Source organism: Leucoraja erinacea, chromosome 11 (assembly GCF_028641065.1).
Source record: "Leucoraja erinacea ecotype New England chromosome 11, Leri_hhj_1, whole genome shotgun sequence".
NCBI classification, from domain to species: domain Eukaryota; kingdom Metazoa; phylum Chordata; class Chondrichthyes; order Rajiformes; family Rajidae; genus Leucoraja; species Leucoraja erinaceus.
The window spans coordinates 21,259,980-21,282,339 of NC_073387.1; the positions used below are offsets into that span (position 1 = coordinate 21,259,980).

The 22,360-nt window shown below is 42.8% G+C and overlaps 2 protein-coding genes across 4 annotated transcripts in view; both read right to left on the reverse strand.

Annotated features, from left to right (window-relative positions):
* LOC129701511 (protocadherin beta-15-like) overlaps positions 1-22,360 on the reverse strand; it is a 215,564-nt gene that overhangs the window by 170,825 nt on the left and 22,379 nt on the right. The window contains exon 1 of one of the 3 annotated variants that reach the window (XM_055642744.1): positions 19,248-21,910. The exons of 1 other annotated variant lie outside the window; for it this stretch is intronic. In XM_055642744.1, coding sequence (XP_055498719.1) covers positions 19,248-21,704 — 2,457 coding nt within the window. In that variant the 5' untranslated portion in view covers positions 21,705-21,910. Of the gene's footprint in view, positions 1-2,341; positions 4,892-19,247; positions 21,911-22,360 lie in introns of those variants that run through there. One more of the 3 variants, XM_055642751.1, reaches the window with a different exon arrangement.
* Positions 11,638-13,235, reverse strand: zgc:123181 (uncharacterized protein LOC735300 homolog). The gene has a single exon (XM_055642766.1). It carries the CDS (start codon positions 12,347-12,349, stop codon positions 11,753-11,755), a length of 597 nt encoding a protein of 198 aa, XP_055498741.1. The 5' UTR covers positions 12,350-13,235; the 3' UTR covers positions 11,638-11,752.

The window sequence follows — 22,360 nt, forward strand, 5'->3', positions numbered from 1 at the left end:
TAACCCTCTCTTAAATGCATCCTGTGATTTGGCCTCCACTGCCCTGTGCGTCAGGGAATTCCATGAATTCACAATTCTCTGGGTGAAAAAGTTTCTCCTCACCTCAGTCTTAAATGACATCCCCTTTATTCTAAGACTGTGGCCCCTGCTTCTGGACTCGCCCAACATTGGGAACATATTTCCTGCATCTAGCTTGTCCAGTCCTTTTATAATTTTATATGTTTCTATAAGAATTCCCCTCATCCTTCTAAACTCCAGTGAATACAAGCCTAGTCTTTTAAATCTTTCCTCATATGACAGTCCCGCCACCCCAGGGATCAATCTCGTGAACCTACGCTGCACTGCCTCAATCACAATGATGTCCTTCCTCAAATTAGGAGACCAAAACTGTACACAATACTCCAGATGTGGTCTCATCAGAGCCCTATACAACTGCAGAAGAACCTCTTTACTCCAATACTGAAATCCTTTTGGTATGAAGGCCAACATTGCATTACCTTTCTTCACTGCCTGCTGTACCTGTAAGCCAGCTTTCAGTGACCGATGTATAAGGACACCCAGGTCTCGCTGCACCTCCCCCTTACCTAACCTAACCCCATTGTGATAATAATCTGCCCCCTTGTTTTTGCCGCCAAAGTGGATAACGTCACTTTTATCTATATTATACTTCATCTGCCACGCATCTGCCCACTCACTGAACCTGTCCGGGTCACCCTGCAACCTCCTAACATCCTCTTCACAGTTCACACTGCCACCCAGGGTTGTGTCATCCGCAAACTTGCTAGTGTTGCTCCCAATTCCCTTCCAAATCAATATATATGGTAAACAGTAGCGCCCACAACACTGAGCCTTGCGGCACTCCACTCACCATTGCCTGCCATTCTGAAAAGGACCCGTTCACTACTACTTTTTGCTTCCGGTCTGTCAACCAATTTTCTATCCATGTCAATATCCTACCCCCAATACCATGTGCTCTAATTTTAGTTTCCAGTCTTCCGTGCGGGACCTTATCAAAGGCTTTCTGAAAGTCTAGATTAGTGAAGCATGATTTTTCTTTCATAAATCCATGTTGACTTGAACTAATCATTTTACTGCTACCCAAATGCCCCATTATTACCTCTTTAATAATTGACTCCAGCATCTGGCGCACCCACGTTCCGTTTGTACATACATACACCAAAGGGTTCTGCTATAAGGCGTACAATCACCTGTTGCACTTGACCTCCCAAACGCAGAAATAGTACAGTTGTCCAGATTAAACTCCATTCCCCATTTCTCCAGCCAAAAATTGCGACTGATCTATATCCCGCTGACGGTCTTGCTAGGCTACTACAAACAATCTCTGCTTAACTTATTTTTTTTCTAATCAGACACTGTATACTTCCAACCACGTTTTATTATACTTACCACGATCAATACGCTTCCCAGCATCGATAGACGCAGAGCAGCATTTGGTCACAGGAAAACACCCTCCCACTACCGTTTACCTTTCCAAAAACAAGATAATGTTGGACGGATTGAACGACTCATTCTGTATCCCTTGTGATTTAATCCTCTGGACCAGCCAACCATGAATAACTTAGTCGAATGATTTACCAAAGTCCACGTAGATAACCTCCCCTGCCTTACCCTCATCAATCATATTCGCACTTTCTTAAAAATATATAATGTGTGAAGCTGTGCCTATCCTGCACAAAATTTGGTTGACTATCCTAATACGTCCACCTTCTGCCAAATGTGAGTATGTCCTGCCCAGAAGAATATTATCCAATAATTTCCCCAGGTCTGCTAGAGGGGAAACGAGCACACCAGTATTTAAATTGAACACTTCTGTATTTTGCTTAATATAAATCTCCAACAACATTCAGAATGCACAACAATATTCAGTGCAAAACGTTCAAGTTATTAGCAGTGTATGTGATTCCTTAAATGTTCATCGAGTTCACCCCCAAAATGACCCGAGTATCCAATCCAACAAAAATCTACGTCACATTTCCGAGACTTTAAAATATTCAGTTGTCGCTTCGCTACCACAGAGTCCAAATTCTGGGACGAGACATTAAGGTGTGAATACCCTTACATCAAATATAATGGAAGTTCAATAAAATTATTCACTACCATCCCAGAGACCCAAACGCATTGCTAACTTGAACATATAATATTTTTATGTCTTGTTACTGTGCTATAAAGCAATCAAACAGATACACAGTGGGTGATTAGAACAAAAAAAGAAAATATGATTTATATGCAATTAATTTGATGTATTGCTAGTTTTATCAAAATACCTGTGTCTCCAAAGAAAACCTATGAGGACTTACCTCTTGATTTATCGTCAACTTACCTCAGGGACATTGCACTTTTTAGAATTCGCCAATCCACCAGTTTCATTCGAGATATAATTGTTTCCTCCTGTGGGAGTGCGCCCGTTAGAGCCGATAAAATATCTCTTCGTAGATTGCAGTGTCGAACATGACTCATAGCGGAATCTTTGGGAAAGTGGATCTCCCCCAAATACCTCAACATAGTTTGGTGGTATCTGAACACTTCTACTGGCCTTCTGAATTCCATTCAGAGAGTTTCGTGATTCAAAGCAACAACAGATACCAAGTGAACGGTGCTGGTAAACAATACCAGTCCTGTTTTTGAGTAATTTAATGGCAAGGATGACTAAAATTATAAGGAAAATAATCGATATTATTCCCAAAGCTATAACCAAGGGAAACCTCAATTCAGGACTGAACCTTGGATCTGAAGGCGAACTGTTGACAATGGGGAACGTTTCACTATCAGTCCCAACTACAGATAATACTATAGTCACAGTAGCAGAGAGTGATGGAATCCCATTATCTTTTACCAAAACCACCAACCTTTGACGAGAGGCATCTTTGCTCACAATTGGACGGATTGTCCAAATGTCACCCGTGTCTGCAGAAATGGTGAAAAGATTATGAGTAGCTTGAGAAATGTGATAAGAGAGACGAGCATTCTGACCAGCATCGGCATCAGTGGCCGAGACCTTTACAACCAAGTATCCAGGTTCTGCAAATCTGGATATTGTTTCTTTTGCTGTTGAGCCATATTCTGGTGAAGGTTGTAAAATCACTGGAGCATTGTCATTCTGATCAAGGATAACAATATTCACTGAAGCATTACTCGTCAGCGCTGGCGCACCAGAATCCTGCACTTGAATCCGTATCTGAAAGCCTTTGAATTGCTCGTAGTCAAAAGTTCTCCGAGCATATATGACACCGCTCTCCGAGTGAATTGAGACATAAGAGGCTATTGAGAAATTTTGAACTTCTGTCTCCAGGATAGAGAAGTTCAGTCGGGCATTTTCTCCTACATCTGGATCGAAGGCCGTCACGGAATATATAGAAGCCCCATTAACATTGTTTTCCTGAACATTTGCCGTGTACACCGGCCGAGAAAACCTTGGAGAGTTGTCATTTACATCTGAAACCTCTACGCGGAAAGTTTTCTGCGAGGTAAGAGAAGGGTAGCCCGCATCCGTGCATATTATAGTGATATCGTATTTGGGGACAGTCTCTCGGTCCAGTGGACGTTGTACCAGAATTCTGTAATAGTTCTTGATAGATGAATCCAGCTTAAAGGGGAGTTGATTTGAAACTTGACATTGTACTTCTCCATTATGTCCGGAATCTCGGTCTTCTGCGCTGAACAGTGCCACTACCGTCCCAAGTGGAGCGCTTTCCGAGACTGACCCTGACAAAGACCGCAGTGTCACATCCGGCGCGTTATCATTCACATCGACAATTTCCACCAATACATCACAGTATTCTGGTATTGCGCCAGAACCCTTATCCACCGCCTGTATGTTAATCTCAAAGGTATTGCTCTCTTCATAGTCTAAGTTCCCTTTGAGCCTGATTTCACCAGTTTTAGGGTTCACTTCAAAAAGCTTACGGGCAGCATCAGAAAGATGGCTGCTGAAAGAATAAACAATCTCTCCGTTGGGCCCTTCGTCCAGGTCAGTGGCGTTCAGTGTGATGAGCAGGGTGCCTCTCGGCGCAGATTCCAACAGGCTGACTTTATAAACCGACTGGGTAAAAACAGGCACGTTATCGTTTCCATCTTTCACGACGATTATAATCTGAACCGTTCCCGATCTCGGAGGCAAACCGCCATCCTCGGCTATCAGAGTTAAATAGTGGGTTGCTATTGTTTCCCTATCCAAAGGCTTCTCTAACAACAACACTGGGAGCTTTCTGGTTTCACTGCGCATTTGTACGTCGAGAGTGAAATATTCATTCGGTTGTAGCTGATAACTTTGCACAGAATTGGTGCTAATGTCAGGATCATGTGCGGGTTCGAGAGGAAATCGCATTCCCGGTGTAGCAAATTCTATGATTTCAAGGCGAAACTGTTTGTTTGGAAAACCAGGAGCATTGTCGTTTACATCGAGAATCTCCACCTCCACCGGGTACAGGCTCAAAGGATTTTCAAGCACAACATCCAAGGATAAGCGGCAGTCGAGATTAGACCCACAAAGCAGTTCCCTGTCGATGATTTCCTTTACAAATAAAATCCCACTTGTCAAATTTAAGTCGAAATACTGCTTCCTTGGACTGGGCGCTACCCGCAACCCGCGAATCGACAGCTGCTTTACATCTAAACCCAAATCGACGGCGATTTTCCCAACAAAGGCTCCCTGTTGCAGTTCTTCAGGAATAGAATAGCGAATTTGCCCAAGTACAAGATCGCAGTTGGAGAGCACACAGTACAATAATAGACATTTTATCAACCAATATATTTTGTATCTCATTGCAAGAAGACGTCATCCCAATGGTTTCATGCCCAGATTGTCTTCTTCATTGTCCTGTTAACGGCGAATCGGCTTTAAATACAACGAATGCTATTTTCAGCAAAACACTCGTACCTTATGCTCGCATCTCTCGAGTTATTTCATTCATACGCTCTCATTTTGCCTTCAGTTGCGCGAGGATTCCTGCAAATAGTCCAACAGAACAGCTCGCTATCCGGTTTTCGCTGTGTCTGATCTTACATGATGGCTGCCGTGTCGTGAAGGGGGCTGTCCGGATCACTAATTACATCTCAGCTCCTGATTGGTGCTGCCCCTCATTGATATTCGACCAATGAGGGCTTTCCTGTTTCTTAAAGCTGTAATGCATATAGTAGTACTGATTGCTGTGCATGTAAACTTTCATTCAGACTTGTGGATATTTTTGCTTGTCTGGTCAATAGACTGCTGGTCCGAGTTCTTTTTTTTTTTTAATCCCAGTTATTCGAATTTATAATTTGAAGAATAAATATTAAAAAACTGTTTTGAGAGGAAAACAAATATAAGAAACAACAAAAATACTGATAATCTAATTCTATTCAAGATATATTTAAACGATATCTTCTTCATTTTCCAGCCATATTCAGTCTTTTTTAGTCGAGAAAGACAGATTGTTGATTGTCATTCAAAATCAATAACATTCATTTTATTGTGATATTTAACGGGATTATTGGAGATTTATTGGTATTTGGATAATTAAATACACAAACTATTTACATTAAAATATGCAGATGTTAGATCTGAAATAAAGACAGAAACGGCTCGATAAAGTTCCATGTTTCATGCCGCAGCTGTAAAATAAATTTCTACTTCCTTTGCATACATTTCAGGACCATTTCGAAAAGAAGCATCGGCATTCGAATGTCTTGTATTAACTTGGGGAATGTCACTGTTTTTTCATGCATAGATGAATAGCTGCCATGAACTGCTTTTTCAATTTTCATTGTACATCGTTCATGAGATTAGTCACCTGGTTGTTGTTCATATCGAATCACCACAGAGTTATGCTTATTCTTAATTCTTTAGCCACTATATGCCACTGTAATCAACTTCACCGTTTACATCCCTCGCGGACATCATGCATTGATTTCCCTCACGGTCGATGTTTCATTCATTATGCAGTCTTCAAGTTTTTCTGCATGGCACAATCGGCTGATGCAGCGACCACATGCTGGAAGCCACATGAATAGTGTTATATATGTTGAGAATACCGACTGAACTTGGCCTCCAGTAATCTTTAAATTATTTGGCTTACAAATGAAGATAAGTTTCTTTTGATTTGTTTAAAGCGAATTGTGGCATGCGTGGTAAGTAAGTGATCGATTCAAGGAGAGTCTTGTTGGCTCTAACCCACAATCAGATCTTGCTCTCTTGTTTCCAGACTCCTTTGCTTAACAAGCAGAAATGCGATTTTCTTGCTTGCCAAGCTTCTCAAAAGGTACCTCTCACGAAATTCGGTTGAAATCTTTGATGGTAGGTATATTCTTTGATAGGTGTTAAATATCTCTGAATCTGCAACTGAACACATACCCACCCCTAAAAATGAAGTACATCCTTTGGGAAAATGTACCAGCTGGAAGGATCGCGTCGGAGTTACGAATGACAATTTTCCAGTTGTTTAGATTACCAACTTGAACAATAGCGACATTCTCGAAGGAAAAAATCCATGTTTTTAATCACAACATCAAACTTGCGATTGTTCTGTATCCTTAAAATGCATTGCAATAACCTCCTGGCGCTGATTCAAAAGCATGTTTAAAAATCCCCACTGTCATCACAATGATAAATGGCATTCAACTAAATCATGTAGTCACAGGGCATAGCAGCAAGCTTGTTGGCCAACTGTGTCCATGCCAACTATCGATTAACCATCTAGACTCTTGCCATTTATAAATATTTTCGTAGTCTTCTGCGGCTCCACAACCCACTCTTGCCGATTCACAACATAGTGTGGGTGGTCAAAATATTTCCCCAATGCACTCTAAACTGGCGCTAATAACAATATACATTCTCTAGTTTTGGCGTTTCTGTAATAGGGAAAGTTTTCCTACGCTCTACCTCATCTCAGTCACGCATACTTTTATAAATATAAATATGGTTTCACCTCAGTCTGCTCTGCTCCATAAACACAAATACAGTATCCATAATCTCTCCTCATCAATAAAATTTCCCACAGTGCAATATCTGGTGAACTTTCTGTAAAACATTTTCACATTCGTGTCATTTATATCTTGCAATGACGAGTAAAAGCACAAAGTTCCAACCAATCCGTGTAACTATAAAACTCTGATCTTGGGTGTGTGTGTGTGTATTTATTTGTTTGTATGTAATCACATCTTCGCGAAAAACGACGCGTTAATGGTAATTTTTTTACATATTCCGGTAGAGGTTCAAAATCGCCTATCTAAAAAAATCCTGCTTTATTTCTCGAGTTATTTATGAAAATGTTCACAAATCTGATAAAACTTTGAAAATAAACGAGAAGGTTTCGCTGATGACGTCACAATGGGTCTGCTGCGCGCGGCCTGCGCTGTGTTTCACGAGTGACGTCACCGCCCTCCGCCGAATTCGCTGTCTTTTGGTTGATGCCCGTCCCCCCCCCCCCCACCGCCGCTCCCCGCCGCTCCCCGCCGCTCCCCGCCGCTCCCCGCCGCTCCCTGCTCCGCGCTGCTCCCCCCCTCCCCGCTTCCTCCTCATCTCCACTCCTGCTCCTACCCCTCCTCCTCCCTCCGCCTCTCCACTCCTCCATTCCCCCCTCCTCCTCCACAATCTCCTTTTTCCCCCTCCCTCCTCTCCCAAGCCCCTCTTCTAACCCGCTCCTCCACCCCGCTCTCCTACTCCCTCCCCCCCTTCCCCTCACCTCTCCCCCTCTTCTCTCTCCACTCACTCTCCCCCCCTCTCTCCCTCCTCCCTCTCCTCCCCCCTCAACCCTCCCTCTCTTCCATTCTCCTCCCTCCCTCCCTCCTCCCCCCCCTCCTTCTCTCTCCCTCCCCCATCCCCCCCCTCCTCCCCCCCCCCCCCCCCTCTCTCCCCCCCCCCTCTCTCCTCCCCTACCCGTCTCCCATTTCTTTCACCCCTCTCTCCCCCTCCATCTACCCCCTCCCCCACTCCCCCTCTCTCCCCCTGCCGCTCAACGGCCCTCTCTCTCTCCCTCCCTCTCCCCCTCTCCCCATCCCCCTCCTCCCTCTCTCTCCCCTCCCCTCCCTCTTCCCCTCTCCCCCCCCCCCTCCCCGCTCCCCTTCCCCCTCTCCCTACCCCCACTCCCCCTCTGTCACCCTCTCTCTCAACCCCCCTCCCTCTATTCCCCCTCTCTCCCCTCCCTCTATCCCCCCTCTGTCCCCCCTCCCCCCCCCCTCTGTCCCCCCTCCCCCCCTCTGTCCCCCCTCCCCCTCTCCCTCACCCCTCTCCCCCCCTCCTCCCCCCTCGACCCCTTTCCCCTCTCTCCCTCTCTCTCCTCCTCTCTCTCTCTCCCTCCTCTCCCTCCCTGACCCTCCCTCCTCCCTCCTCTGCCCCTGCCCCTCTCTCTCCGTCTCTGCCCCCTCCTGTCTCTGCCCCCCTCCCTCTCTCTCTGCCCCCTCTCTCTTCCCTGCCCTCTCTTTCTACCCTCGCCCCTTCTCTCTCTAGACGCGAGAGCCAATGAACACTATTCATATAATATTCATATAATATTAAGGGGGGCGGTTAGTGTGTGGTGGTGCGTGTGTGTGTAGGGTGATGTTAATGTGTGTGTGTGTGGTGTGTGTGTGTGGGGGGTGGGGGGTGGTTAGTGTGCTTTTTGACGCCGCAGTTCGCCCCCCCCCCCACCGCCACCCCACCCGCGCGTTGAGGGGACAAGACCCAACGAGTCCCACTTGGTCTAGTGTTTTATAAAGTTGTACCACAATCTCATTACTTCCATCCAATTCACCAGCAAATGGGGTGGTGTTTTTCATAGAGTTTATTCTACTCTTACTTGTGCTCTCAGATTACATCACGTTGCATTAATCAGGTTTAAATTCTACCTGACATTGCACTTCCTCGTGAATTTCTTCCCAACAATTACGAGTAAACAGTAAACACTATTATTCAACAGCACATTCCTAGACTGAAATGTTTTTACAAACCGATTAAATGAATATGAGATGTACTGAAACTATTGCGCCTTCTCATAATCAATCATTAAATCCAAGGGACAAGGAACGTCTTGAAAATAGCCAATCAAACGACGGTATCTGGAATGTGATGACAATTTGGTGATTGCAATTATTCTGTGTTTTTAATATTAAGAGCATGTACAAATCATCCACAAATTAACAACAAAGTGCAACGCGTTATACTTGGTAGTCAGTCATTAGTTCTTCCGTCGGTTGACAGCATCTGTAGTTCCTTCCTACACTTCAGTTTTTACGCACCGATAGTGAGAGGGAAACGGTGAAAACGTTCAGATTGATAGTTTTTCATCGTTCTTCGAATTAAATTCTAAATACAAAATGCTAAATCTTGTCTCTCCCTCAATGGAAAATGTTTGTCGTGCTGAACTTGTTCTAGTAGTTTCTATTTTAGTTAATTGTAGCTTGGAAGGTATTTAGCCTTTGCTTTTGGACTACCAGGTGATTTAATCAATCCGGGATGGGTTGAGGTCATGGTAACTAGAAAGTATCCATCATATTTTAACGATATGGCTAGAATTCCCACGCTGCTGCTAAAGGAACCCATAGCATGTATGTTTAGCTGTATATTTGTCATATGGTCATAGGAATTGGAGCTAGTTTTAACAATTGCTGAATATTTTGATATTTGTAGTTGGGTTAAAACTCTTCAAACCAGATATATGACCTTTTGATTCCCTTTCACAGACAAGCAAATTGGAATATCCGGTATAATAAACCATTGGAATGATGTATATATGAAAATAACAGAAACAGTCGGTGGCATAAACAAATAAAATGAATGCTCAAATTAATTTGAAGCTGTATGCACAACATATTTTCCCCGTGTTATTAATTTCGTTCCAGTAATTCCAATGGCCCAAATATCACGAATATTTATTTGTATCCAAATTAATTGTGTGACGATTTGACTTACTTTTCGAAGCAACTCACCTCATTACTTGTATAGAAGTTGGAAGCTTGAGACTTTAACATTCCTGGAATCTCCTTACCATTAGGGTTCTTCCGGGTACACTGCATTGCTGCAGGAAGCCCACATGTTTGAAGTGTTGTGACGTCTCTCTTCGTGGACTGCAGTGTAGAACACGACTCGTAACGGAAGCTCTGAGAAAGTGGATCACCTCCAAATACCTCGACATAGTTTGGTGGTATCTGAAGGCTTCTGCTGGCCTTTTGAATTCCATTCAGTGAAGTTCTTGTTTTGAAGCAACAACAGACGGTGTGTGAACTTTGCTGGAGTCCCAGTCCATTTCTGCGTTTATGAACCTTAACAGCAAGTAAAATTAAAATGACGAGGAAAATGATGGATGTTGTCCCCAAGGCTATGACTAAGAAATGGTTCAGGTCAGGGATGAACTTTGGATCTGTGGACAAACTGGTGGCACTAAAGACCTTTTGATTCCCTTTCACAGACAATGCTAGCGTCACCGACGCAGAAAGTGGTGGCACTCCATTATCTTTTACAACAATCACAACTCTTTGCTGAGACGCATCTTTGCTCTCAATGTCACGCACGGTCCATATTTCTCCTGTGTCTGCTGAAATAGTAAAGAGGTTGCGATGGGTAGCTTGTAAAATGTGGTAAGTCAGGAAGGCATTCTGACCGGAGTCGGCGTCTGTTGCTGATATCTTCACAACTAGGTTCCCAGGTTTAGCAAGCCTGGATATTGTCTCCGTTACTGTTGACCCATATTTAGGCATAGGGTTCACAATCACGGGAGCATTATCGTTCTGATCGAGGATAAGAACATCCACACTACAGTTACTGCTCTGCGGTGGGACTCCAGAATCCCGCACCAGCACATGGATTTGGAAACTTTTCAACTTCTCGTAGTCAAACGATCTCTGAGCAAATATGGCGCCATTTTGTGAGTTAATGGAGACATATGAGGCTACGGATGAATTCACGATTGAAAACTTCAGTCGAGCATTTTGTCCCTCATCAGGATCGTAGGCTGTCAGGGAGAATATAGAACTTCCAATGACGTTATTCTCATTGACATTCGCCGTGTATACAGGCTGCGTAAACCTCGGTGCGTTATCATTTACATCTGAAACATCTACACGAATCGTTTTCTTGGATGCGAGGGGAGGGTTTCCTGCATCCGTGCAAGTCACAGTAATGTCATACCTTGAGGTAGTTTCCCGATCCAGTGTATCCTGTATTAGCAGTCTGCAAAAACTTTTCATACTTGTGTCCAGCTTAAATGGCAGTTTACTTGCAATTTGACAATGCACTTGCCCATTTCGACCTGAGTCTTTGTCTTCTACGTTGAGCAGTGCAACAACTGTTCCGATTGATGTATCTTCTGGTACCGTACTGGAGACAAATGTTAATGTTATATCAGGAGCATTGTCATTCACATCGATAACATCCACCAATACATCACAATGCTGAGGCATTGCGTAATGACCATTGTCGACTGCTTGTACATTAATCTCAAAAAACATGTTTTCTTCGTAGTCCAAATGACTTTTCAGTCTTATTTCACCAGTTTTCGAATCTACGCCAAATAGTTCATGAAATGTTGCTGAATTTTGGCCACTAAGTGAATATGTAATCTCACCATTAGAACCCTCGTCCAAATCAGTGGCGTTTAATCTAATAATCAAAGTCCCCACGGCAGCTGTTTCCAACATTCTGACGCTATAAACCGATTGTGAGAAAACAGGATGGTTGTCGTTCATATCTTGCACCGTGATTGTTACTCGAACCGTGCCCGATCTCACAGGGACTCCGCCATCTTCTGCAAAGAGCATTAACTCGTGGGCCGGTATTGTTTCTCTATCCAAGGCCCTCTGCAGCACTAACACTGGTATTTTTCCCCTTCCTACTGCGTGTCTGTACATCAAGAATGAAATATTCACTGGGAAGGATCTGGTAAGCCTGCAAGGAATTCGTCCCAATGTCCGGATCGTATGCGGAATCGAGGGGGAATCGCGCTCCCGGTGCCATATTCTCCGATATTTCAAGGCGGATCTGGCTTTTGGGGAAACTGGGAGCGTTGTCATTTACATCGAGTATCTCCACTTCCATCTGGTGAAGACTGAGGGGATTTTCAAGCACGACGTTCAAGGGTAAAATGCATTCGGTGTTCGACCCGCAAAGTTGCTCCCTGTCGATTCTTTCATTCACAAATAAAATCCCATTCTGCAAATTTACGTCAACAAATTGCTTCCTCGGGCTGGGCGCCATCCGTGTTCTGCGAGTCGAGAGCTGCTTTAAATCTAAGCCCAAATCAATTGAGATATTCCCGACAAAGGCACCCAGCTGCAATTCCTCGGGAACAGAATAACGAATCTGCCCAGAAACAAGATTCCAGTGGGAGAACAAACAGCAAAACAATTGGCATTTCTGCAGCCAATATATGTGAAATCTCATTTCCAGGAGAATTCATTCGAACGGTATGAATCCGAGACAATAGTTTTAAACGGCAGCTTGGATCATTACAGATACAACGTATAAAATCTGTACCTTCGTGCGCGATGTTGGAATATTTTCATTTAAATATCATCACGTTGACGTTCAATTCGAAATGAACTATACGGAAACCATCCGAGCTGCGAGCTATCCAGGGTTCACGGCGTCTGATTTTGTTCAATGGCGGCTGAGTATTGTAGGGGGGCTGTGCAGATCCAGTCCCATCTCAGGTTCTGATTGGTGGACCGTAACAATCACATCTGACCAGTTGAAGTGCAGCTCGTTTCTTAAAGCAAGGAGGACATATTTTGCAGCAGGGATGTTATATTACTTGTTGCACAATTGAAATGTCTGCCAGCATTTGGATGTATCTGATTTTTTGCAAAATGTTAACTTTAAATCCTAATGTTCAAGTAGAACACTACATATTATGCAAAAGATTAAATATGAAGAAACTCTTCGACAATATTAGCATCAATAGGAAGTTCGCAATTCATCATGCTAACAATCCAATTACGTATCCACCATTTATGACTATTCCTTATAAACTACAACTTTTAATTACAATATTGATCCGTTGTTGCATAGAAAAATATAAGATAATCAGTTGCTCCACCAAAATAAAGAAGCTGTATTTTTGAAATGTATGTCAAGATAATGTCTTCCCAATGGTAAAATTTGATTGATGATAACTGTCATATTTATATGTATACCCAGTATAAGGAATAGGTAGTGCATTAACACATTTAGCCACAACTAGATTTCAATTTGCTAAGGGCATGTTTGCAAATTCTTTCCACCGACTTTGCTGTAGGAAAAAATAATGTGGTTCCCTGCATTAAAGTAATTATGCTCACCATTATATCTCTTTATATATTTTATATTACAACAACATTGTACTTACGAGTTGAATGTAGAATTCATTTGTGCAATTGTTGTATACGCAATCTAATGTCGCTGTTTTCTTATGACTGTCTGTGGCATGTTTTGTTGTCGTTATTGCCATATGTTTTCTTTGACCATATACATTGAAGGATATAATCCATTGCCACTCCAGATTTGTTAATTTGCAATTGCCTTTTCAGTATATGCCATTATCTTTTCTTTTCTGTTTGCAAAAATTCTAAACCTAAAACATACATTTCAGATTTCAAAACAGTTTCACTGACTTGGGATATGCAATCTTTCTTCAAAACCTTTACTGACCCATGTGCCGAGTGTCTGTAGGAAAACGAAAACGTTACAATGTATCCATAGAATATAATATCGAGGATCTGACAATAGATCAAGCAAGAATAGTCTGACATGAAGCATTCCTCCAATCTTGGAATGGACTCATCTAAACTGAAAACATATAACCAGTACTAGTGTTTTGTTTGCAATTCTGCGCACGTTAATATTTCTTCATATCTTCCTCTAGGCTTACTTCTGTTGCCTCGCCTCGCTTACTCTTATTAGCTCGTCCCACCAGAATTACTAAGCGCTGTTTCTCTTCAGTGGACATGAAATTCTATGGAGCCAGTGAAACGTTCTCGTTTTCCTAAAGACACGAGAGATATGGGAAATAAAGAATTTGAAGAAAGATTTTTTTTTCGGTATGCATATCCCAAGTCAGTGAAACAATTTTGAAATTTAGAAAGCAGAATATAGATTCTACTTGAATTGTTTTTAGTGAGGGCGGCTCTCCAACAGAACAGATATCCAAGTTGTCGGAGTCACGCTATAACTTTTAAATATCCGTCCGTCAAAAATATACAAAACATTAATACCAAATTAAACATTTAAACGCATATAGAGTTTATCCTGTTTAGTTTAGTTTCGTTTAGTTTAGAGATGCAGCGCGGAAACAGGCCCTTCGGTCCACCGAGTCAGGGATCTCCCCGTACGCGAGTTCTATCTTACACACTAGGGGCAATTTATAAAAGCCAATTAACCTGCAAACCTGTACGTCTTTGTAACCCGGAGCAGCCCGGAGAAAACCTACGCGGCCACAAACGCCATACAGACAGCACCCGTGGCCACGATGGAACCCGATGGGTTTCGCAAAAGGCAATACACTACTGACGACAGACTCGATGAAATACTGTGCAATTCAGCAAGATCCACTCAATGGTGCTGGCCTCCTTGAGTCCAATGGCTATGAAATTAACAATGTTCTGACTAGGTCAGTGAGTTTCAACTTTCCTGTGTGCAGATCATGCGCAAGGCGATCCAGCACTGTCTTCCATTTTAAACCTACTACTCTGTTCTGATCTTTTATCCTTTATTAGCATGATCCAGGCTATTGCACTCACAAGGTGCTTCCCATCAATTCTAAATCTTTTCCGGGGGAAATTTGTACCTCTGCTGTCATTAGCGACACCATCTGTATGCCAAACACATTGTGCCCCATCGCCCTCTAGACTAAAGATGACAATGGGCCATAGAGTCTTTGGTTTATACAAGATTGGACGTTTCTACGCAAGAGGCGCCAATCGAGATGAAGCTCTGGGTTGTATCTGACATCATGTAATACTGACCAATATATAACGTCAATAAAAATCGAGCAATTCGGAACGAGCCTTCTACTATCAATTCAGTCTTTCCTTGATGATTCAGAAAGCGATGTGAGCTATTGTAAGCAATGCTATCAAACGACAGTCATATTTGCTCGCGTATTAGCAATTGGATTACATGACAACATGGAACTGCAGCGATGTGTTTCCAACCCTGGAAAAAGTGCTTATCCAAAAATAATACGGTATCACTGTTTTATATTGCACGGCATCACATATCATAGTGGAAAGCTTCACTGGCAGGAGACGCAACTCGCAAGAACGTTTAATTTAAAAGGGTTAGATATTTGGGATTCACACTGCAAGGCTGACTTCCCTCCATGTCGCCTAACAGTCTGACATAAATTTATCACCATTCCACACTGCTACTGAATCTAAGTATTGGAACGTCCTGGCAACATCATTTCAGAAGAAGCATCACCAGAAACGCTGCAGTGGTTCAAAAGCTGTCTCGTCAGCATTTGTTCAAGGGTACACGAAGATGAATAAATAACACAAATAAAGGGGGTATTGATGGTTGAAGAAAAACAATTCCCAAACAGAAGCATCACTGAAGTAATTTCTGAATGAATTGCCTAGACCCAAAGTGAATTTACGGACGACCAGTACGATATTAGATGATGTTAGACATTGGCTATCTCCAGCAACAAGAAGAACCAATTGCCTAGACCCAAAGTGAATTTACGGACGACCAGTACGATATTATGGCTGAAGAAGTTTGCAGTCTTGGACTATCTCCAGCAACAAGAAGAACCAATTGCCTAGACCCAAAGTGAATTTACGGACGACCAGTACGATATTATGGCTGAAGAAGTTTGCAGTCTTGGACGAAATTGGGGTTTCGAGTATTGAATAATGGATGAAATGACACCGATGTTAGACATTGGCTATCTCCAGCAACAAGAAGAACCAATTCTCCTCAATATGTATCATGCTGCGGTCATCAGGTACACGTTTAATTACATGGATTTTAGCATTTGTCAGATATGTGAACAAGTTCATAAAAACTATGATTATAAACTGAAAGGAGACACTTTCATTCAACATTTCTTGCAGGATTTATGCGCATGGTATGTAATAAATCAGTATTATCCAGAATATTCGCACTTTGCCTGCGTCTGTACACTCAGAATGTACACCCATGTTCAGTACAAAGTTTGAGATTCACTAAACTCTGCATATTGTAATTAAACGTTCATTGAACTCGGCACAGAATACGCCGGGATAACACACTGCTGCTTCTTTAAGCACAACTGCAAAATCTTTCCGACCAGGAAAATAAAGATCAACAGGGAACCACAGGCGCGAGTACGTCCCATACACTAATCGCCTGGGTGTCATCATTTCTCAGAAACCATAGAGGCAGCCACATAAACACTTTAGCCATGTCAGAGCCTCGTACCAAGAGCAGGGGAATCAAGAATCATAAGACAGAGGTGTAAAGTGGGGGGGGGGGGGGGGGGGGGGGGGGGGGGGGGGGGGGGGGGGGATTCCGTACGAATCTGAGGGGTGACGTTTATACACAAGGCGTGGTAGCTGTGTGGAATGAACTGGAGGTAGTTTAGGTAGGTTTAAGAAACATTTCGATAAGTACATGGATAGGATAGTTTTAAAAGGATATAGGCCAAATGCGGGCAGGTGAGACTATTATAGATGCTGGTTGTTGTGGGAAAGTTGGGCCGAATAGCCTCTTTCTACATTATATGACTATGTAACGCTATGACCCTATGACTGTGACCCAAAATTAGAAGCTGTGTTTCGACCGGTTATCGGGAATTCTATGGTGGTCTCTGGCTATTGTGAAGGAGAATTCGGCATTTCGCCTGCAAGCTCTTCGTATTTTAACGGCATGTATCATAAAATCCATGCCTTGAAAAATACTATCGGCTCTTCAAAGTCGCAGTGAAAACTCTGGAACTCCTCCAAGTCAAGAATGGCGCTCGTTATCATCTACTCAAGAACAATTATTTATGAACAAATGAAAAAACGACGTTTATTGGTTCCAATTTTTAAACATGGATCAAACCAGGCATTTTAATCTAAGAAACTACCGCATATTTAAGCGTTAAATTGCATCATTCAAACTCGTATCATCAGCTCAAGTGGAATTGAATTATGCTGCGGCCAAGTGTACAGTACTTGGGTCGCTAACATGATGCGTAAAATGTCTCGCATGTTCATGTAAACGTTTGCGTTGCACTCCACCTGAAGTCTTCTTACGCATTTGAACAAAGTCCAGGTACCACACCTACGTTTTGAAGTTCATTTCAGTATACGACATGGCATTATGGAAGCAATGCAACACGTATGTATATTGATCACTGTTGAAGTTCAGGTAATATAGCAGCCAGGTTTTGAATAGCCATCCGTCCAAATCAGTGTGAGAGGGAACAAGTAATCTATATTAAACGTTCCGATTAAGAACTAGTTATTGGAGGAATACCTTTCCCGACAGTGTGTGCACGTGTTATGTTGCGCTCGCCAAAAATACATATTGTTTGTACGATAATTGGCTCATGTAAATGTCGTATGCCACGAATGTTTAGCAGTCTCTCTTGCCAAGCGATGTTTGTACCCTTGCCTCTAAAACCGGTCTTTAGTTAGTGAGCTACCAGTCGGTGAGGAGGGAGGGGGATTGTAGAAAATGAATTAAACTTTTTCAGTGGGATATATATATTATATCTATTTATGGATACATTAAAAACTATACACACACACACACACACACACACACACACACACACACACACACACACACACACACACACACACACACACACACACGTGTGTGTGTGTGTGTGTGTGTGTGTGTGTGTGTGTGTGTGTGTGTGTGTGTGTGTGTGTGTAGTAGTATATATATATATATATATAGAGAGAGAGAGAGAGAGAGAGAGAGACAGAGAGACACACATCCATATATATATATATATAGAGAGAGAGAGAGATATGCCATTGGGCTCCTCAAGCCTGCCTATGTATATATATATATATATATATGATATATATATATATATATATATATATATATATGATATATATATACACACACACACATATCTATAGATATATATAGGCAGGCTTGAGGAGCCCAATGGCTTATTCCTGCTAATTTTCCTGAGGACAGGCGTATATTATGCTGTAGAAAGCTGTGGTGGGGAATGGCTTTGAGGAGGTGAGAATGAAGGGCGTTTTTGTGATATGTTTTACAGTGCCGCCTATGGGTGAATTGAAAGAGTATAAATCGTAAAAGGTGCTAGTTAGTGTGTGAAACAATGTGATATTTAGGTACAGGACACATCATTTGCTGAAAATCTCAAACAAAGGAGATTGCTTGGCATACTCAGGTCACACAGTTTCAATTGGTGAATACAAAAACGCGAATTATTGTGCATCGATTGTGAAAAAAGCGAATTATTGTGTCTCGATTAGCAAGCTCAAATATGAAAAGGCAATGGTAGTTATCTGACATTGTTAATTTGATTTACGAAGGCTGAAGTTTGCTGATACGAACGATGAGATGATGCTTCCTGAGCTCATTATTTTTTTTGGAAGAAGGAGTGGGAGTCGAGAAATTAAGTGAAGGGGACAGCATGCGGGGTCGCAGTGATGAGCTAAGCCGGAATATTCAACAAAGTGGTCCCTGAATCTACATTTATACTTAACATTCTAGATTGTGCGTACCTCACGCAATGTGCTAGTTTGGAAGAAGAACAGTTGAATTGGTGTGTCACCCGAGAGAACTGCTTCAGTCTAGGAGACGTCCGTGATGTCACCTGATCACAGCCACGGGTGTTGGTAAGCAGGATGAAAATGCCTCCCAAAATCATGAGCATTTCGAAAACACTGCTGAAAGCGATTTTACCAGAATATACTTCATCGCAAATTCACAACATTGTCTATTTAGCTCCGAAACCAAAATTCCGAATTAAGGTCTGTTGTGTTACGTGTGCCTTGATATATTCATGTTTCACGGGCACTATGGCTGTGCTTGGCCAGGCCGACCCTGGAACGCCGCCAGGACGATGCGGCTTCGTGGCCAGGCCAGGAACCACGGCACTTACAACACAGGGACTTGAACATTTTGCCTAAAACTGACAATTCTGTATACTGTCTCAGTGTACTACTACTATACATTTGTACTGCATCTGGTGCTGGTCTGGCATACATCTAAGTGATCATGCATAGTTATACATGTTCTGGACTGTATAAAAATGAATTTCACTGTGCCTGTAGCACCATTGAAATATTGAACCTTTCCAAATAAAACACATGAGGATTTTATTTTCAATTTAAAATCATCTCACCTCAGGAACGTTGTATTTTTCATAATTCGCCATCTCAGCATGTCCTTTCCCAACAGACTCATTCAGCACGCAATTGTCTGCAGTCATCCTGCACCTATTGGGGACGAGGACATCTCTCTTGGCGGACTGCAACGTCGAACATGACTCATAGCGGAAACTTTGGGAAAGTGGATCGCCCCCAAATACCTCGACATAGTTTGGCGGTATCTGAAGACTTTTGCTGGCCTTCTGAATTCCATTCAAAGAGTTTCGTGATTGTAAAAAACAACAAGAACCCAGGGAACGGTGCTGGTATACCATCCCATCCCTGTTTTTGTGAACTATAAGAGCGAGGATGACTAAAATGATGAGGAAAATGATAGATGTTATTCCCAAGGCCACAACCAAGGAAAAGCTGAGTTCAGGGGTGAATCTGGGATTTGAAGACGAACTGCTGACAATGGAGAACGTCTCAGTATCAGTGCCAACCACAGATAATACTATCGTCACGGTGGCAGAGAGCGATGGAATTCCATTATCTTTTACCACAACAACTAGCCTTTGATTAGATGCATCCTTGCTCGAAATGGTACGGATTGTCCAAATTTCTCCTGTGTCTGCGGCAATGGTAAAAATATTATGATGTGTGGCCTGAAAAATCTGATAAGATAGACGAGCATTTTGACCAGCATCAGCATCAGTGGCTGAGACCTTGATAACCAAGTATCCTGGTTCTGCAAACCTCGATATTGTTTCCATCGCTGTTGAACCATATTCTGGTAAAGGATGTATAATCACTGGAGCATTGTCATTCTGATCAAGGATAACAATATTCACCGAAGCATTACTCGTCAGCGCTGGCGCACCAGAATCCTGCACTTGAACGTGGATTTGGAAGTTTTTCAGTCGTTCGTAGTCGAAAGATCTCTGAGCATATATGACACCATTCGCTGCATTGATTGAGACATAATAAAGTATTGAAGCATTCTGAACATGTGACTCCAGGATAGAAAAATTCAGTCGTGCGTTTTCGCCTACGTCTGAATCGAAGGCCGTCATGGAAAATATAGAAGCCCCAATAATATTGTTTTCCAGAACATTTGCTGTGTATACTGGGCGAGAAAATCTTGGTGCGTTGTCGTTTATGTCTGTAACCTCTACCCGGATGGTTTTCCTGGAAGTGAGTGCGGGCCGTCCGGCATCCATGCATGTTATAGTAATATCATACTTGGGGGTACTTTCTCGATCCAGCAAACGCTTTGTAAGAATTCTGTAATAGTTATTTATGGAGGAATCTAACTTAAAGGGCAACTGATTTGAAATATGACACTGTACCTGACCATTTGGCCCCGAATCTCTGTCTCCTGCACTGAACAGTGCCACAACAGTGCCAAGTGGAGAGTTCTCGGTAATTGTACTTGAAGAAGATCGTAACATCACCTCCGGCGCGTTATCATTCACATCGACAATTTCAACAACGACGTCGCAGTACTCGGGTATTGCGCCAGAACCCTTGTCTATTGCTTGTATGTTAATCTCAAATGCACTGCTGTCTTCATAATCTAAGTTTCCCTTCAGTCTGATTTCACCAGTCTGGGGGTTCAAATCAAAAATGTTACGGGCTGTAACTGAAATATGGCTATTGAAAGAGTACATCACCTCACCATTGGTACCGTCGTCCAGGTCAGTGGCGTTTAATCTGATAATCAGGGTCCCTTTCGGCGCATTTTCCAAAAGGCTGACTCTGTAAACCGGCTGAGAGAAAACAGGCGCATTGTCGTTGGTATCCTTTACTATGACCACAATCTGAACCGTACCCGATCTAGGGGGCAAGCCTCCGTCCTTGGCTGTTAGCGTCAGATTGTGGGTTGGCACCATTTCTCTGTCCAAGGACTTTTCTAACAACAAAACGGGCCGCATTCCCTTCCCTCTGCGCTTTTGTTCGTCGAGAGTAAAATACTCATTCGGTTGTAGCTGGTAACTTTGCAAGGAGTTAGTGCCAATATCTTCGTCCTGTGCGGTTTCAAGGGGAAATCGCATTCCCGGTGTCGCAGACTCCCAAATTTCAAGCCGAAAATTGCTTTGGGGGAAAACGGGAGCATTGTCATTTACATCGACAATCTCCACTTCCACTGGGTACAGACTCAAGGGATTTTCAAGCACAATATCCAAGGGCAAGCGACAGTCGAGGTTCGACCCACAAAGCAGTTCTCTGTCGATAATTTCCTTCACAAACAAAATACCATTCTCCAAATTTACGTCGAAATAGCACTTCTTCAGATTGGGCGCTACCCGCAAACTGCGAGTCGCCAGCTGCTGTACATCTAAACCTAAATCGGCTGCGATTTTCCCAACAAAGGCTCCCTGTTGCAGTTCTTCAGGTATAGAATAACGAATCTGACTCGACACAATATCCCACGGAAAGAACATCCAGCATAACAATTGGCATTTTAGCAACCACTGTATTTGATATCTCATTGCCGGTAGAAGTCATTCCAATGGTTTCAGGCGCAGGGTGATTTTTCCATTGTTCCTTTAACATTCATTTCGTATTAGCAAGAACCACGGGATAAAGAATATACTCGTACCTTTTGCGAATCTCTCGATTTATTTCATTCCAACACTCGCATTTTGTCCCCAGTTGCTGGAGTATTCCTGTAAAAAATCCCACGGAGCTGCTCGCTATCGGGTCTTCATTGTGTCTGATTTTACGTGATGGCGGCCGTGTCGGGAAGGGGCTGTCCAGATCACTAATCAAACCTCAGCTCCCGATTGGTGCAGAACCTCATTGATATTCGACCAATGTGGGCTCTGCTCGTTTCTTAAAGCAAGAACTACTTAAAAGCACAGGAACATACAGTTACTGGTCAGCAGTTAAAATGTATTTCTGCATTGCGGGTGTTTTTCTGTTCTCTGATTAGTGGTCGGTTAATTTGAGGTCTTGGAAACCAGTTAAACTAATATGTTAAAGACGAAGTGTGAAAAAAACTATTGATGATGAGAAAATAAACAGAAAAAGACAGAGCCACATTGAGCTCGACAAAGTAAATCTGATGAAGGGTCTCGACCTGAAACGTCACCAATTCCTTTTCTTCAGAGATGCTGCCTGACCCCCTGAGTTACTCCAGCATTTT

Coding starts and splice junctions, on each gene's coding strand:
- zgc:123181 (XM_055642766.1), bottom strand. CDS start 12,349: ATGAGATTTCACATATATTGGCTGCAGAAATGCCAATTGTTTTGCTGT.